Source organism: Micromys minutus (genome assembly GCF_963924665.1).
Source record: "Micromys minutus genome assembly, chromosome: 9".
Lineage (NCBI taxonomy): Eukaryota > Metazoa > Chordata > Mammalia > Rodentia > Muridae > Micromys > Micromys minutus.
The window spans coordinates 47,352,356-47,371,272 of NC_137978.1; the positions used below are offsets into that span (position 1 = coordinate 47,352,356).

The 18,917-nt window shown below is 51.4% G+C and overlaps 2 protein-coding genes across 2 annotated transcripts in view; one reads left to right on the forward strand and one right to left on the reverse strand.

Moving 5' to 3' along the window:
* WASF2 (WASP family member 2) overlaps window positions 1–4,320 on the forward strand; it is a 63,132-nt gene extending 58,812 nt beyond the window's left edge. The window contains exon 9 of the mRNA XM_080921879.1: window positions 204–4,320. Within this exon, the coding sequence (XP_080778005.1) occupies window positions 204–361 (158 nt within the window). The 3' untranslated portion in view covers window positions 362–4,320. The remainder of the gene's footprint in view (window positions 1–203) is intronic.
* Window positions 4,321–13,799: 9,479 nt separating this feature from the next.
* GPR3 (G protein-coupled receptor 3) lies at window positions 13,800–15,938 on the reverse strand (the record flags this gene model as incomplete). The annotated part of the gene is made up of 2 exons (XM_080921898.1): window positions 15,839–15,938; window positions 13,800–14,797 (listed from the first exon to the last, which is right to left on the reverse strand). Exon 2 carries the CDS (start codon window positions 14,790–14,792, stop codon window positions 13,800–13,802), a length of 993 nt encoding a protein of 330 aa, XP_080778024.1. The 5' UTR covers window positions 14,793–14,797; window positions 15,839–15,938.
* Window positions 15,939–18,917: the final 2,979 nt, after the last annotated feature.

Consider the following 18,917-nt stretch of genomic DNA (forward strand, 5'->3'; position numbering starts at 1 on the left):
CTGCCTTCAGAAGCCTGCTGAGAAAAGGACAATGCCCACAGCCCTCAGATGCCGGTTCCATAGGACCCATCTTTCCCTTTTTTTCTCGCTTCCGTGGGAGTCCATCATTCTGTGTCCTTTATAACCCTGTCCTGGTCATACTGGATCCCAGGGCATTGGGAGGCCAGGGCTGTGCTTCCTGACCCTGCTCCCTCTCCCATCAGGCTTTCAGCTGCGAAGGGTTGAAGAGCAACGGGAGCAAGAGAAGCGTGATGTGGTGGGCAATGATGTGGCCACCATCCTGTCGCGGCGAATCGCTGTCGAGTACAGCGACTCAGAAGATGACTCCTCTGAGTTCGATGAAGACGACTGGTCGGATTGACTTTTCACCTGTCGCCCACATTCCTCCCCCCTCCTTCCCCCCCACCCACCCAGTTCTTCCTACCTGCCTTCCCCGATACAAACTGTGACAGTCTCATGGGGAGAAGAAAGTTAGGACAAAGAACTGCCAGGGGCCAAAGCCTTCTCTGGAACAACCAAAGATCTATTTGAGTGCTTCCTTCAAATGACCATGTACTTCTTCCCTATTCCTGGATGTGGGCTCCTGAGGGTCCATGGCTGAGCTGACCGATCTTCCCCTCAAGTGACTGTTATATATTGACAGGAAGGAAAAACCCTACAGCCCTTTGGTTGGGTTTCAACTGGAGATCGTGCCTTCCGCTGATAACCATTTTAACCCATGGCCTTCCTCAGAACCCTTGCAGTTAGCTACTTCAAATAATACTGCCCACCTCCTAGTCTTACAGCAGTGGGTACAGCCTGTGTGCAAGCAGTTGCTCCCTTTTCTGTGCCCTGAAACTATAAAGCAGCCAAGTGCCCTGGCAAGTAGACTTTCACACCCCTGCCCCACACTCAGCCTTCTGCAGCAGGTAGGGTTGCTTCTGTTCAGCTCTGTCTGGATGCCTTTGTTCCAGAAGGCAACAGGCCTCTAAAGACTGCCTCACTCCTCTGCCCAGAAGTGATACCCTTCTGAAGGCTGAGGCTGTGGCCTTCCTCCCATGCTCCCTCTTGGTGAGTGTGGTGTTAGGGTGTCCTTTGCATGCCCCTCCTCACCCCAGGTGCCTTAAGACTGCACAGCCCAGTTTTAACCCCTCATATTCATGACCAAACTAGCCCTGACACACTGGGACCTGGGCCCCTGCTGACTGTCGGGAGCAAAACTTGAAGGTGTGGCACTGCAGGAACGGAAGAGAATGAAACACCTTGGGTCCTGCCCGCTCAGGATGCTGAGGCCAAGATGAGAAGTGACTCTCTCAAGGTCACACAGATAGTGATAGAACAAGAACCCAGGCTTCCTGTCTCCAAGTCACCTGTGTTTCCTGGGAGCAAATAATGAGCACCTGCTGGAGTCTGGGCAGAGCAGCCTGGCTCCACTCTACTCCAGACCTGAATGCAGGGGTTGCATTTGGAGGGTTCGCAGCCTGTGCCAGCCTCAGCAGAACAGCTTTAATACTCAGCCTGTCTGGTAACCGTTTATTTCCCCTTTCTGTCTCCAGCCAGTCATGTGGCATAGGAGCTATGCTGGGGAGGCATGGTGGAAAGGAGCTGTGGGGCAGCCAGCCTTGGCAGGTGCCTCTGCAGTTCACTGCGGCACCCTCCCCCTTTTGTTTCCTCAATTTAAGCATAGGTTGTGCCAGCTGTAGAAACTTCAGTCCCTCGGGCTGGCAACCGCAGCAGGTACCTGCCTGGGGGGGCCTGGCAGCCATGGAGAAGGCTGAAAGGCAGGGCATGGGGTCTTCTTCCTGCCTCCACCTCGCTGTGCACGGTGCTGCTGACCCCCCTCCCACCTCCCTTCCCGGAACTAATCCACGGGTGCTATTATTCAGGAAAAAAAACTGAGCAGCTCTGGCCAACAGCAAGGTTTCTTCTCTTCTGCCCCAACTATTGTGTGGCCTCTTGTGCTGAAATCGGCTTCACTGGCTTCAGAGCCTGAAACAAAGAGAAACAGGATCTGTCTCTACCCAGCACAGCAAATGGTTGTAGTAATTGCCAAAGCCCTCATAAACCCCTCCGGCTTGAGGAGAGTGCAATCACGGCTGTGCCGCCTGCACTTGCTCAGTACCTCCCCTCTGCCTCTTTTCTGGAACTCAGAGGTAGGAACTAAGCATGCAGGTGCCAGCAGGCCCTGCTGTGGCTACTCCGGAGTGCTCTGTGTCTCCATGTGTCCGTGCCCCCCCCCGCGCACTGTCCCCCCAAACCTAATGTCTGGCACAGGGTCTGGCACTCAACTCCAGGCTGTGCATGTTTCCCACCCTATGCCTTAGAAGCTGAAGGTGCTTTCATCAGAACCTTAAAACCAGCTGTTGGTGCCCAGGGAGGGGCTGGAGAGGCTGGGGAGGGTAGTGGTCCATCCAAATAGAAGTCCTGGGGCCTGGCCAGGCCAAGGTTTGGGCCTAATGGTTTTTACTAAATTACTCCCCTCCTGCTCACCGAGAAAGGGGAGCCAGAGCTGCTCACTGTTCACTGTGGTTCTGTTCTGACCTTGAATGGGCGGTATTGGCCTGGCTTCTGGAATGGACAGAGTCCACCAGGAAAGACTGGGGGCGGGAGGAGATGGGGAGGGGCCCTGTCAGCGGAAGGTAGGATTAGATCATTAGCTCAGTGACCTCCTAGGGTTTCGATGTGCTGTGTTCTCATCCTACAGCTGGTTTGGTAATGATCTGCAAGTCCCGGAGAGCAACAGCACAGCTCTGCCTGACGCTCTCATTAAAATCCATGCAGCCAAGCTCTGTGCTTTGTAGCAGCCCGCCTTGCAGAGCCTCCTCAGCTTGGGGGGCTGGGGACCCAGTCAGCTGAGAGGTCCTTTAGGCCCTACTTAGGCATATGTGTACCCCCCCCCCAGTGTTTTTTTTAAACATGCTTCTTTAAACGCAGAGCCCTTTAAAATAATAAAGGAGCCAGTGCAGGTGGGTGTGTTTGTGGAATCCTGTAACTGTAAAATACAAAGTTTAGTGACTATTTAAACTGGGCTGAGGCTGGTAAGCAGTGGCCCATAAGGACTCTTAAGCGCTGAAGCCAAGGAGCCACCTCCCTTCCCAGTCTGCTTAGCCCAAGGGGCATGCCCCCATTCCTGTAGCCCAGGGGCCCAGCTTGCAATTCGTAGTGTCAGAAGTGACTTGTAGCTTTGCCTTGGTTGTGAGATGATTTCATTCCAGGGGAGGGGGTGGGGGATCCCTTGGAGGCTTAGAGCAGCTGGCCCAAGCTCCAGCTCGCCTCCAGTGGAAGCTCCAGCGCCCTCGGAAACGACCCTGGCCAATGTCACCGCAGAGCTGAGGCGGTGTTGTCAGGGCTAATGTGAAATCTCTTCCCGTGGCGCCGATCCTCTGACTCTATAGCGCCAGCTTGGACAGATTGAGGTCTCTGTGGCTTTGGTGACCCTGCTTAAGCATTCCCGCCATGTCCCTGCTCCGCACTAGGACTGCCTCCTGCCGCAGCCCCTTGCTTGACCTCAGGGCCTGGGGAGGGAAGCACTGGGCCTGGCCCAGGAGCTCCAACTCAGGAGATGTGTCAGCCTTTGGGGGAGGGAGGATTAAGCTTTGAGCTTGGCTGGTGCCCGTCTGACCTGGGACCAGGTGTGCACAGAGAAGTGCTCCTGTGCTTCCTGCCTTATTCACTTTAGTAAGGCCTCCGTGGAGGCTGAGAACAACTCTGCTCCTGTATTAACTTTATTCAGTTAATTGACTTGAGAAACTAACCAATTTTTACTTTTTGCCTAGAATGATGTACACATAGGAGAGAAAGCGATCATGTTCCCAAAGTGCCTTGTTTTCTCTGATATAAATATATTTATAAGGACATATGCCGACAGGTTCTTGGTGTTTCCCATATCAAGATTTCTGTGAGTTGATACATACTGGGAATACTGTCTAAAAATAGTTCCTTTTCTCCAGGAGGTTGGGAGGGGGAATCTGAACAGGGGAATGAGGCCACCACCCTCATTGTGCCCTGTCTGCCCAATGAACACACACACACACACACACACACACACACACATTTTTTGAGGCAGGGTTTCAGGTAGACCATGTGGGCCTTGACCTTACTATGTAGCTGAAGATGGCCTTGAACTCCTGACCCTCTGCCTCAGCCATGCCTGGCTTATGACATCCTTTTTTTTTTTTTTTTTTTTTTTTTTGTTTCAAGTCTGGTTTTATTTGCTTCACTGCCAGGCTTATTGTGTGTACCATATTTGTGCTCCAGTAACCTGAAGATTCCATGTAACTCTTATGTATGTGCATGAATACTTTAAATGCCAACATTTTCAATAATTTGATAAAGTCTTTGTAGCCACTCAGTCACCTCTGTCGTCTGTGTGTGATTCATGGGAGAAGGGATCATAAGCAGCTCTGAAGGCCACAGGTGGGTGAGGGAGCTCTGTAAGGGGTCCAACATGGGTGGGCCTCAAAGGCAGGAGGCCTCTGGCTAGTTTGAAGGCACAGGTCCCCTTCTGTGAGGACAACCCTAGAGCTGGCTGCCCACAGCTCCTTGCACCAGGCAAGAGCGGCGCACACTGAATGCTGAAGCTGCCTCCCAACATCTGGCCGGCATCTTGTCTGCCTCACAGACCCAAGCAACTTACCTTAAATAGAACCGTTTACAATGGAATCCGATAAAGAGGTTTAGCCTGCTCCAAGTCCTTTCTTTTGCCTGCCTGGGGAAGGCTGAGGGGGCTGGGCTTGCATTCTGACCCCCCAAAATGACCTACCCAGGAAGCAACGGTTGTTTGGAGCACAGCTGCTGTGGGTTACTGTCCCCGAGCGTAATTTATGAGCAGACACCCAGTTCCAGGCTCAGCGGTGGCCCGGGAGACGACAAGGAGCAGGGTCTGGTGGGTCGTGGGTCACCACCACGCCTGCTGTTCAGAGTCACCCACGGGCATCCCAAGAGGGGGCAGAAGTTTTGAATTGTCAGCAAGTGCTGCGCCAGCCGCTCTGAGCTCATCGCTGGAGGTGGGGTGCCGGGGAGGGGGCACAGAACCCCTCGCTCTCCTCCCGCGCAGCCTGTGTTTAGTCAGCACTTGGCCGCCTGAGCTGGTGACTGACAGGCAGCCAGACGCCCGCCCTGGCAGAAGACAAAATGGTGTCGGAGCCGCCCTTGGAGGAATGGGAGGGAAGGAGCATGGTTCTGGGAAACTGGAAGCCTGTGCCTGGATGCTGTCTCTACTGCTGCCACTTGGAAGTCCTGACCCTGTGCAAGTTGCTTCGCCTCCTGGAACTAGGGAAAATGGACATTTACGGAGCGTCCACTACCTGCTATAGGCAGCATATGCTAAGTGTGAGGGTCCCCCGTTTGACAAGAGAGGTGCGTTTGAGTTGTCTAACCCTGCCTGCTATGCCATTTACACTGCAGCAGGTTGAGGAGTGCCCGTGTCTAAGGTTTCAGCTCTTATCTGCCTCACCCCCTCCTCCCGCTCAGCTTTACAGGTGCAATAACCCGTGAGCCTTATTTTTGTTCTTTGAAGTCAAGGAAGCTTGACTGAGGCCCCAGCCGTCTTTGACCTTTGGAGCAGAAGGAGCCTGTGCCCTTGACGACCAGGGAACAGCACGGGTTCCCTATGCATGGGCTCCATGCAGGTACACCTTGCCCTGTTCACACATGCACAGGTTCATTTACACACGATTTCCATAAGTAGCATACAGTCCAGGCCCAGAAAACACACTCATACATTGTGTACAGAGCTCTGCTCTTATGCAAAACAAGGACACAAGTCAGCACACTGCTACAGGAGCAGGCATAATCACAAGCACATCTGACAGTCCTCCAGAGCCGTGGTGCTGGCTGGCTGCCTCGGCCAGTTGTTCACTGCCCCCTCCTGGCCACCTTTCTACCAGGGCAACCTGGCACCATTTCCTGAAGTTCTGCTCTAGGTGATTGGCAACCAGTTCTCCCCTAGATCATGGAGTCCGGAGTAATTTCTGGGCTTCCCTCCCCCAGGCCCGTGGTGTGGGCCACCAAAGGAGGCTCTTCAGGCTTAAGGACGACACAGCCTGAACATCCGAGCATAGAATTGTCCTCCTGTGTGACAGTGGGGCAGATACCCTCCCATTCCAGCAAGCAGCCACCTCTGCCCTGCCCTAGGGAACTTTGTGCGCGCGCACACACACACACACACACACACACACACACAAGGCACGGAGGGGTAGGCTTCCATGCTGGCCAGGCAGGAGCCCCTCCAGCTCCAAGCTTCCTGCTCTCTGTCTGGACGTGAGCCTCTCCTATTCAGCAGGGCAACTGAGTCTGATACTGGGTGTGGCCATTTCACGGTGGTGTTCGGTGTCTTTGCAGCTGATGCCACTCCCAGATGTGCACCTGAGTAGAGCACTTCTGTAAAGGGCTCAGGGGCTTCCTCCGGACAGACATGAAAGGATTGTCCACCTAAAGCCTTTGGTTCCTATTGTACAGCTGTGGAAAGGCACAGAAGGGCTAAGCAGTTTGCCCAGCGCCACACAGCAAAACTGGCATCAGGTGTTGAAATAGAAACCCTACTTCTGCTCAAGAGAACAAACACAGCACCTTATGAACCTGGGCCCAGAGATGAGGAGACTGCAGTTGAAGTGTAAAGCCCAGAGCTCTACTTTTTTTTTTTTTTTTTTTTTTTTTTTTCCTTCAGAAAACACTGGCAGGGTCCCTTTTGCTATCTGAAGACTTGGGGAAAGCCCAGAGGATGTTCGAGACATGGGCATTCAGCAGGGAGGCTGGGAAAATGAATCTTGGAAGCTGTGTGGATTTCATTGCTTCCTGCTGCACAGGGTAAATCTCAGGCTTGCTTTTTATACAGAGGCATGAGGCTAGCTAAAGGAGCCTCTCCCTAGCCTATGGCTGCTGGCTTGCTCATCTAAATATGTACAAGAGTGAAGTGTGCATACAAGCCTGGATTGCCAGTGTGTGTACTCGCCAGAGTTAGCTTATGCATGCCTAAAGTAGTGTGTATGAGTGTACACACAGGTTTACTATCCGTGGCTGTGGTTAGCTGCTTTATTTATTCTAAGACCATATCTCTGTAGTCCAGGCTAGCCCCAACTACTGGTGATCCTTTTGCCTCAGCCTCCTAAGTGTTAAAATTCTAAGTGTCAGCCACTGTCCCATGATGCCTGGCTTTTTTTTTTTTTTTTTAAATAAGACAGGATTTCTTTGTGTAGTCTGGTTGTCCTGGAACTCACTCTGTAGATCAGACTGGCTTTGAATTTAGAGATCTGCCTACCTCTGCCTCCTGAGTGCTGAGATTAAAGGAGTGAACCACCACAGACTGGCCTGTATTTTTATTTATTTTTTTATTGGGGATTGAACCCTAGGCCTTGCTGTAGCCTCAGGCCCTGTGTGTGAGTTTATATCCATAAAGTGTCTGTGGGCTGGGTGGCTCAGCAGTTAAGAACACTTGCTGTTCTTGCAGAACACAGGAGTTTGACTCCTATACCCAGGTTGGGCACCTATCACAACCACATAATTCAGCTACAGGGAATCTGAGGGTACCTATGCTCATTCAGGTAACGTGCTTGCCTAGAATACATCCCTAATACCATAATAAAGCCAGATTTGGTGGTACGTGTCTGCAATTCCCGCACTTGGGAGATGGAGAAGAGGGTCTAGAGTTCAATGTCATCCTTGGCTGTGTAGTGAGTTCAAGGCCGACTTGGACTACCTGAGACTGTCTAAAGTAAAACTAAATCTTTAATAAAGGATTTCTACATCTGCCCAGTGACTTAAGGAACAGGTAAGGTTTAGCTTGAGTGTGCTCAGTGGGTGCACTGAATACACTTGGGAACATGCAAGGACCCCCTGCCTTGCTGTGGACAGCTCGGTGGAACCTGCCTTCATATTCCTGCCTGTGTGTGTGTGTGACTGTGTACAGGAATGGCTTTGTGTGGCTGACCATGCAAAATAGGAATGCCCTTGTGAGAAAGTATGTCAGTACCCCCAACCCCTGACCATGGTATATGTGGTGCCCCTATGGGCTGTAGGCAGATCCCTGTCTTGTGTTCCCCTCCCCACACCATGTACACAATTCCCTGGACCCATGCTTCTCAGCCAATTTGCAGCCTTGCTCTCAGCTCCCAAGAAGGCCTGAAGCAAAGTCAAGGGGCTGGTGGCCAATTAGTGAGGGGGTTAATCAGGGATCTGGGGACCCCCAGGGGGTGGGAAGCTGAAGGCAATCATGGGGTTGACAGAAGCAGGAGCTACCTGTCATAAAGCTGGGGGAGGGGAGGAAGTGGAGGCTGTTGGTGCTGCAGAACTAGAAGTGTGCCTATGGAATCGTGATTGTTGACCACTAACAGCAGGAAGCGTGTGTGTGTGTGTGTGTGTGTGTGTGTGTGTGTGTGTGTGTGTGTGTGTGTCTGTGTACTGTGTGAGGTAGCATGTACATGCATCCAAGTCCTTGAATGTGGCCCTGTATGTAATTGTGTTTAAATCACTAGGAATACCACCTATTTACATTTATGCAGGTTCATATATGTATAAGTGTGCAGTGGTGTGCAAATAGGTTTGTTTATATAAACATATCCAGACCTGTGTGTATGTATGTGTATATATATACACACTTAGGTGAGCGTTCCAGCATGTACCCCTGTAACATAAAGCTCCTATGTATGATGCTATATCTAGCGTGCAAATCAAGTGTGCCTGCACAAGCATGCAATTGTGCAAATGCACCGAGGAATGTATAAATGCATGTGTCTCTGAATAGTCGGGTGCCTGATTCCCACATGTGTGCCCATGTATATGTGTCTGTGCATGCAGAGATCTTGGCTTGGAATGAGCTGGGGGATGGCAGGCTCCAGGCTGCAGGAGGGAACCTGACAGACGAGGCTTGCTGCAGCCCCCGGCCCCGGGAGCCTGGTTTCCAGCCTGCGGAAGCTGTGAGCCCGTGAACTCATCTTATATTAATAGCTGCTGTCTCCTCACTTATTGCAAGAGAGAGGTGGTCATGGCCCCTGCGGGGCACAGCACTCTAGGCTGCCCCACCTCCCACAAGGACCAGGGCTCAGCCCAGCTAGAATAGAGCCCTTGGCTTTTCCTTCAGTGCAGGGAGTCCACTGCCCAGCACCCTTTCCTGGCCCATTAATGGTAAACTCAAGGATGAGAATAAGAAAGCTGGCAGAGACAGGATGGCTGGGAGGCTTAGGAACCCTCTCCAGACACACGGGCACATGAACACACACACACACACACACACACACACACACACACGCACACACGCCAGGTTGAGCAGCCCAGGGCCTATCTAGAGAACACTGAGGGAGAAAGGAGGCTCGGTATGAAGGGGAGATTCAGCCCTGCCTGCTCTCAAGGGCTTTTAGAGGCCCTCTGCCTAAGAGGAAGCTCAGCTTTCTGAGTTCCTGGTCTGGGGAGAGCCATGACCTTGTCTTCAGAAGCCTCTAGTTCTGAGGAAGAAACAAAGAAATGCACTCTGGTAAGCCTTCAGCTTGAAAGGACATGTCCCTGCTGTCAGGGACCCTCTGTTGGAGACAGGCTACAGCACTGCTTTCAGGAGGTCTGACTTTACCTTTCTGCATACTGTGGCTCCAGAGGAAGAAGTTTGATGTATACATTGTTTTTTCTTAAGCTCAACAGGACCCAACAAGGGGTTCCTTGGGGAAGAATTCCTGTTCTGCCCTGTTTCTGCAAAGGAAAAAAAAAAATCCAAAGAAAGGAAGACCCTGCTATTCCACTACACACACAGGCTCTACAGATCGCTACACTGGCTCTCCCTGCCCCCAAGACGGAGCAAGAACCTCAGCTGAGGCCCAACACAGACTCCTAGACACAGGATGGCAGTCAGAAGGTCCTGTGAGCCCCAGAGCAGGAAGATTGGAATGAGGACGCACAGCGTCCAGCTCTACCCAGCTAGAACAGGAAACTATGGGGAGGGGCTCCATAGGGACACAAGGGGTTTAGCATGAAGATGCTTCTCTGTAGTGAGTGCCTCTTCCAAGGATGAGTTTAATCTGGAGAGACCAGTTTCACCCTAGTGTGGGCACAGGGCCTACCTACCCCATATTCCTGGACAACTTTTTTGACCTGTTCCCAAAACTTAATCCCTAAACCAGTAAAGAAAGAGATTTGGAGGCAGATGTGGCTCCTAGCTCTGTTGACCATAAGTGTGACCTTTCGGGGAGGCCTTTCTTTGCTTTGTAAACTGTTAGCAAGTTTCCTGTAGCACAGGCTAGCCTCAGACTCGGAATGTAACCTCAGATGGCCTGGTGGTCATCCCATCCCCCACCTCCCAGGTCATACAATTACAGGTATGTGTGCCTCCACACAGTTTAGTTTGATGGCAGAATCAAGCATGGGCTATAAAATCTGGTAGCGGCAAGGAGCCTAGGAGCCTTACTAGCCTTTCCCAGACACACCAGCATGAGCACACACTGGGGGTTGAACATAGGGCTTCTTTGTGTATGCTGGGCACATACTCTGCCAACCACACTCTAGCCGGAGCCTCCAGGAAGGCTTTCTTTGTTTTACTTTCATCTTGAAATTACTCCTATATCCCCTTTCCCTATTATATTTTTATTCAAGGTTTCAGTCACTAACACTGCAGTTTGGGGGTGGTTTTTTTTTTCCTTTTTTAAAATAACGGTTACTTTATATTTAAAAATATTTTATTTTTAATTATCTGTATGTATGTATATCTGTGTGTAGGTAGGTATGTGCCTGTGTGAGTACAGAGCCTGTGGAAGGCAGAAGAGGGCGTTGGGTCCCATGGAGCTGGAGTTTCAGGTAGTTGAGCTCTGCCCAAAGTCAGCATGAGGAGTGATCTCAGTTCCCTTTTAAGAGCAGTGTGTGCTCTTAACTGTTTATGCCATTTCTTCAGGACTAACTGCAATTATTGAAAACCTTTTCTAGTTCCTCTACTAGACATTAATCTATCTGCAAGAACATCAGTGAGTAAGTGAAGATATTATCAGTTTCTGTAGCCCAGAGAAACCTCAAACTTATAATCCTCCTGCCTCAGGAACTGGAATTACATAGTACTTTGGGATTTACAAGTATGTATCACAATGTTCAACTTCTTCTTAAAGCCTTCTCTCTACTCTCTTGGGGTTTTTTGTCTGTTTTGAAACAGGGTCAGTCTCGTGTTGCCCAGGATAACCTTGAACTTACAATGTAGTTGAGGGCAGCCTTGAACTCCTGGCCTTCTGCTTTGATGTCTCAGTGCTGAAACTAGACACACCACTACATCCGGCATCTATCTTCTTCAAACTTGGAGCATTTGCCCTGCTGTGGATGGTATGCCCCTAGTATATGAAATGTTTGGTTTCCAGTTTGGCTTGGAGCAGGGGCTTGGGCAATGAGGAGGGAGCTCCTCCCAGGGACCTTCCAGAAAGGTGAGGAGAGAGGACAGCCAAGACATCCCTCACTGTGAGTTGGACCCTGTGGCCGCTGTTAGGGATGGATCTTGAACTCAAGGAAGAAGAACAGGAACCTGGGAAATGGAGATAGAACTGTGTCCCAGCAGGTCACGCAACTGAGTTTGAACAAACTACTCATCTTGGGGCCTCAGTTTCTCTAGCTGTGTGATGGTAGACATATGAAGTGAATCAAAAATGTTCTCATGAGATAGCTCGTCCCATCAGGCTGGCCTAGTCAGAGCTTCCTTACATATGTATGTATGTATGTATGTATGTATGTATGTATGCATGCATGCATGTATGTATGTATGTATGTATGTATAGAAACAGAGCCTTACATAGCTGGCTGGCTTCAAAGTTGCTATGACCTGAAGCTGGCCTTTAACTTCTGATCTTTCTTCTTTCCCTCCTCTGGTATTGGGATTATAGACATGTACTGACATACTTGTTTTTACATTTTATGCAAAGGGGTGTTTTGCCTGCATGTGTATCTGTGCCCAGTAGAGAGTGCTGGAGCCCCTGGAACTGGGGTTACAGGCAGTTCTGAGCCATCATGTGGGTGGTGGGATTTGAACCCAGGTCCTCTGTAGAAGAAATCGGTGCTAGTTACCCTGGTTCTCTATCCTCACTTTACATGTGTGTGGTGCTAGGGTTTAAATCCAGAGCCCTTAGGCTGGAACTGAACTCAGTGTGTAGCTGAGGCTGGCCTAGTACTCTTCATCCTCTGGCTTCTGCCTCTCCAACACAGAGATTGCAGACGTGTACCAACCCTGTCCAGAGCTTTCCCTGACGCTGCCTCTGCTCTTGCGGTGGGTACAGGCTTTCATGCTTCCTAAGCCCCCTGGAAGCTCAAGTCTCCAGTTGCAAACACTGTTATGTGGAAGAAGCTTCCATCTCTATAATGTGAACACCTCTCAAATGTGGGTCACTGATCCCAAGGACATAAGGCTCCAGAAGGTTCTGAGCCCTAGGGTAGGAAAAAATAAAGTCATTGTCTGGGAGACTGAACACAGATTTTGGATGTTCCAGGTTTGAATACTATCTTGTATTTCTAGCTGTATGACCTAAGCCGTTTTCTCACACATTTAAGGTACCTTTAGCAAAATGCAGCCAAGAGGAAACACTGTTGGAAGGAAGCTATTACTATGAAGGGAACTTGCACGGTACAAACATGATCTGTATGTCTGAGCCCTAAATTGGGTACTGTGGGTAGGCTGTGGGTACTCTCAAACTAAGAGGTGTGTCCTGGTTCCTGTCCCTGGGCAGGGATGTTTTTGCAAGTTGATGTCCAGGGTTTGGTCCAAGGGACACTGACTTCAAGATTTCTTGCCAGGTGTTGCTATCCTGGCTCAATTCCACACTATGCATACGCACAAACACAAGTATTTATCAAAAAAAAAATCTTTTATTGAATAGGGTTGGGGACTGAACAGGAATGCACTGGGGGCCATACCCCGATTGGCAGAGGGGTGGGGGTACTGGCTCTTGCCCCGCCTCCTCTCGGGCACCTCAGGGTAAAGCCTGGCCCCCAGACCATGGCTGTGGCGCTGAAAGCCAGGCTGGAGTGGAAATGGGGGTGCGTTTTACAATCCCGACTGCCTCGCCGGGTTGCAATTCCCCCGAATGGCCACCAGAGGGAAGCCGGGCCTCAGCGCAGAGGAATTCTCGGTTGCTCAGGTGATGGCTTCTTAAAAAAATAAAAAACCAGAGGCTGGTGTGTTCCCCCTGCAAACCCGAGCAGCGCGGGCCTGGGGAGGAGGCTCTGGTTTCTATGATTTCTTTCTTTGATAAAAAATGAGCAAAATAACAAAATACGTGGTTTCTCTTTTTCCATCCCCCCTCCAGAAACTGAGGTCAGAAATGGGGTCATGGAGGCTGGGGATACCCTGGCATGAACTAAATCTCTAGGTGTGGGTCTCTTTTTTTCCCCTTACCATCCATAAGTGAATTCTTAAATAAATAAATAAATAAATAAATAAATAAATAATCAATCAATAAATATACCTTCTTTGTCCACATATATAGAGATAAATCTCTCATCTAGGCAACTAAGTGATTAACCTCTGACTCTGGAGCTTCGAAAATTCAAAAGCGACATCATCAAGGTCAAGTTTCCGGGAAGGAAGATCAAGAACTTGGAATGGTACTGTAAAATTCCCAGCATTCTGGAATTGCAAACCACTTGGGCTGTGAGACATTTCTGAGTGGGACCCTGACCATCTGGAACATTCTAGAACCATGCAGTCAGCTGGGCTGGATCCCTGCAGGAGTCTTGAACAAGATCCTAAAACACCCAATGTCCTAGAACTCCAGAACCAGCTGGGTCTTAAGGGCGCAGAACTAGGGGGTTAGAGCTAAGCCCTGGCGAACCTGGAGTTCTATAGTAGTCAAAGCCACGGATTCACCAGGATAAAACTAGACATCACTAGGGGACCGGGACCGGAATGGGATCTTGGAAGTAGAACAGCAGCAGCAGATGGCCCACAGCACCTTCTGCACATCTTGGTTGCGGAAGGCATAGATGACCGGGTTGATCATGGAGTTGTAGGTGGCGGGGAGCAGGGTAAGATAGGTGTAGAGAGAGGGAGAGTTGGCGTCTCCCAAGAGGCAGTAGACAGTGAAGGGCAACCAACAGGCAGCAAAGGCGCCAAGCACCACGGCCAATGTGGCGATGCCCTTGCGGGTGGCCACGTAGTGAGAGGCAGGCAGCAGGTGTCGTTGGAGGGCGATCTGCTGGGCATGGCGGCAGACGATGCGGCAGATCTGAGCATAGAGCTGCAACATGATTCCAAACACCATGAAGAAGGCTATGGCCAGAACCACCAGATGGTTCTTGGAGAGTGGATAGACCACGCCACACGTGGTCAGGCCATCCCGGCAGTTCCAGGCCAGCACAGGAACCAGCCCCAGGCCCAGGGCACCCACCCACACCAAAGCCAGCATTACATAGGTCCGAGTTACTGTCGTCTCTGAGTAGTAGGTGAGGGCGTTGTACAGGGAAAGGTAGCGGTCAACGGTAATGGCCAGCAGGCTGCCGATGCTGGCAGTGAAGGCCATCGCGAGCACGCCGACCAGCACCAAGCTCATCTCCGGTGAGCCAATGCAGAAGTCAGCCGCAAAGTGCAGGACTAGACCCAGGCCTGCCAGCAGGTCTGCTACGGCCAAGCTGCCCACCAGCAGGAACATGGGGGCACGGAAGGCAGGAGTGCCCACAATGATGGCCACCACCAGCGCGTTCTCGCAGGACACCAAGGTGCCTGAGATGCACAGCACCACATCCCAGGCCCTGGGAGACGGCAGCAGTGGAGCTGGGCCTGTGGGTCCCTCTCCTGGGTCTACACCGCTCACATTCACACTGCCTGCGCCAGCTGAGAACCAGGCCACGGAGCTTCCTGCACCCCACATCATGATACCTGTAGAAAAGAGGCTCCATGAGATACTGGCAGGTCTGTCATCTGACAGGAGGCCCTCGGAGAAAAGAAACCTCAGGATAACCGGTAGGGTACCAATGTCCTGAACCCCCAATTCATCTCCTGTGGCTCTTGTCCTCTGATGTCTCCATGCCTCCAAACAGCGGTCTCTTTTTCTGGTGGTCCCTTCCCTGTGTCCCTTCACCCTCCTCTCCATTCCTCTTAGTCCTTAAAGACCTCTTTGCCACGTGTGGTCAAAGAAGTGGATCAAAACTTACCATAAGTGAATTTGAATGGGGAAGCACAGGATTCGAGGTGTGCCCTCAAAAGGCTCATGAATAGGGGAGAGAAATGTGTCAAGAAGAGCAGTCAGCTCCCTCGTCAGAGATGATGACTTGGTTCCTGAATCTCCCAGACCCCTCACGATTCGCAGCACTGCCTCAGGCTCCGCCCACAGCCTAAGCCGGTGCAGCTTCTTGCCAGCCCCCACTCGACATTCCTAGGGTAACACTTGGGAAGTCATTTCCCCTACACTCTCTACCAGACTTCGGACTCCGGACAGAACCCCTGCCCCCAACACACACACTTCTACCTCCTAACCACCGGGTCTGCTTAGCAGACACCCCTTGGTGGAAGCATGATTCCTGAGTCAGACCCCCCTCCTTCTGCCCGGACACCTGGATCTTGGGCCTGACTCCGCCTCCTGCCCTGGATGGCTGAAGCCCTAAATAAGACACCTCCCGCTCCTCGGACGTCTATGTGCCTGCCCCAGACGCCTCCTGTTCTCTCAACCTCAGATGACCGTCCCTCCAGGGCCTCAGGTCCCGCAGGAATGCTCAGGCTTTGCCGGGTCACCCTATCATACCACTCGAGCACCCGAACACTTGGGGAGCTGCCTGCTAATGCAGAATCTGCTCATCCAGAGTCCCAGGTACGACCCTCACCCCTGAGCAACGGCCAGCAGCCTTCCACCGGGCCGGCGCCCCTGCACGCTGTGTCCCCCCCCCCAGACTCCGGGTACCCGCGGCAGGGCCCACTACTCACCCGTGGCTCAGAACCGGGTGCGGCTGGGCCGCGGGGAGCCTCCACTCACGTTCTGGCAGAGCAAGGTGTGCGCGGACCCCAAGAAGCCCCCGCGGCCGCGGGAGACGCGGCGTGAGTCACCCCGCCCCGCCCCGCCCCCGGCCACCGGTTTGGTGACGTCAGAAGCCCAGCAGGCCAATGGGCGCTGCGCGCTGGAGCGCAGCGCGTGCTGCGCGGCATAGTAATGAGGCCTCGCGCCGCCCGCTCCCCCATTCATAAAAAGTGACCGTGGCCGCGGCCCCGCCCCCCTCCGGAGCCGGCTCTCTGTCCTTGACGCGGCGCCCTCTGCGGGTCGGGTGGGTTTTGGGGACATTAGTGGGAGAGCCTTAAAAGAGATTCAGGGAGTCCACAGAGGATGTGGGAAGAGGTCAAGGAATTGGGAGTCTGCGGGAGTGAAGAGTACCTGCGGTGGCAGAAATGAGCTGACACAAGACCGGTGATGGAGCGAAATGGGCGTCCCCAGTGAGGATGATAGGCTCTGCCTCCAATAGGGCCCTGAGGTGACGGTGACAGGAGCACGAGGGAGCAGGGAAGTGGGTGGCTGTGACGATATGAACGTGGTGACAGGAGCTTGGAGGATGGTGGCTGTGGGACGTTGACAGTAGAGGGGTGTAGGCCTCCTCAGGGCAACCAGAGCATTGTCAGGATGACTACAGCATGATGGAGTTCGGGGACTCTAGGGTGGCAGAAATGGTGACAAGGCTTTGGAGATGAGTATTCGGGTGAAGGAACTTCGGGTCACTGCGACCCTGTCAAGTGCTAAAGAATTGAGGTGACAAAGCTAAAATGAGAGCTGTGGGGTCCTGAAGTGAAGATCAAATGACTTGTGAGTGAGCCCCAGGGTGAAGGAACAGGGTAGGAAGTCTGAGTAAACAGCGACCCAGCAGGTAAGTTGCAGTCAGGATAGGTCCCGTGATGTTGGGGTTGGAATAAGGAGCTGGGTGACGTCACTTATGTGGGCCCAATGGCGTCCGTTCTGCATGGGAGGGTGCGCCTGGCAAGATTTCAAAACCTGAATTATTTATTCAAGGATCTGAAAAGCCAGCTGGGAGGGGGCTGGAGGGGTCACTTCCCCGAAGAAGCAGGAGATAGGGAGCCGGGAAGAACTTGGAAGCAGGACTCAGGCAGTTCCGTGCTTAGAGCAGCCTCTCTGAGCACCCAGTTTAGGTACCCCAGGAGGTGGGACAGGAAGAAAACTTCCTCTTTCCCAGCTCTGCCTGCTTTATCCCTAGGGAAACACTCCATCAGATCTAACCCTAGTGACCAATACTGTCCTCTCTTCCTTTGATCTTCTCTGGAATGTTCCAGACTGTAGGAGGGTGATGGGAGTTAGGAGTCAGATGTGGGTCTGAGGCTGAGGAAAGGAAGAAGGCCAAGAGGTAGGGAATCTGTCATACCTCAGATATGACAGCGTGGGCAGGAGAGAATGGCACATTTTGGGTTGGTTATGGTGAGTTCATCTGGTAGAGGTCAGGAGACTAGCTTCCAACCCTAATCCCTCCATTTCCTAACCCTGTGACTTTGAGACCCTGTCCTGCCCTCTGAGCCTGCTTTTCATGTCTGGGGACTGCTGGGGGGGGGTGTTGGCCCATTATCAGCATGGGCTGTACATTGGCAGTTAATGGTATATCTGGCCAGTAAAGGACACCAGGAGGGCAGTAAGAAAATGAAGAGTGGTCACAGGAAGGACCAGTCTAGATGAAGCTTCTCCTGCTGCAGGCTCTGGGTATGGGCTCCTCCTTTGCTCCATTCAGGGTGTTCCTTTTAGCTATTTCTTCCCTAGATGGGCTTCCTTCCTGTCGCAGATGACCAACTAATCTCCTGTCCTTCTCTTTACTTGTTATGTTCTGGGGTGTGCAGAATTCCTACAACAAGATACTCACCCCAGATCCCTTTTTCTGTTTGCTTGGAGTCTGAGCCTGTGGCACTGTAGGATAAGCCATGTGACAATGGTGACTAGGTTTGGTTTGTGCTAGGGACAGTGCCTGATATGTAATTGGTATTCAACTACTTTTGTCTGTTGGCTGATGAAATGTATCAGGAACAGGCAGAGAGGGAAACAAAGAAGCCAGAGATAAAACTCCTTTAATTCCAGCACTCAGGAGGCAGAAACAGGCAGATCTGGTGAGTTCAAGACATGAGTTCAAGGCTGATCTGGAGGTCAGTCTTGTCTACAGAGTGAGTTCCAGGACAGTCAGGGCTATACAGAGACCTTGTCTCAAAAGGAAAACACTCAAATGTGAGAAAGAAGTAACAGCTCAGTAGGTATAAAAAAGTACCTGTTTCTCTTCTGAGGTTGGTTCCCAGAACCAATGTGGTACCTCACTCACATTAAAAAAACAACAAAACAAAACACTTGTTGGGGCAGTAGTGGTGCACACTGTTAATCAAACACATTTCTTGAGTTTGAGGCCAACCTGATCTACAGAGTGATTTCCAGGCTAGCCAGGGCTACAGAGAAACCCTGTCTTGAAAAGACAAATAAACAAAAAACCCCCAAAATACCCATATGTAGATTAAATAGTAAATATCTAAACAAATTAAAAATAAACAAACCCAGAGAAACCCAGGAAAGGTGACAGTCCTAATGGGGTGTGTCCGAGAAAGAAGAGCATCACAGACGTCAGGACCCTAAGACTTGGATATCCACTCCTCCCCATTTGGAGCCAAGTGCCCAACAAAGCTCTGTTCTCAGAGAAGGGAGCAGGAACAAGGTGCTAGGGCCCTGGGACCAAAGTATAGATGAGAGATGCCCACTCCTCTGAGTGCCTGTTCTTCTAAGTGGCCATGTATTAGTCAGGGTTCTCTAGAGTCACAGAACTTACGGAATGGCTCTATATATTAAGGGTAATTTGTTATGAGGATTTACAGTCTGTAGTCAAACTACTCCAACAATGGTCAGCTGTGAATGGGAAGTCCAAGGATCTAGTTGTTGCTCAGTCCTACAAGGCTAGTCTTCTGAAGTAGACTCCAGCAGGTGTGCTGGCCAGTAAGTACAAGCAGGCAAAGAAGAGTCTTCCTTTTTCCAGTGTCCTTATAT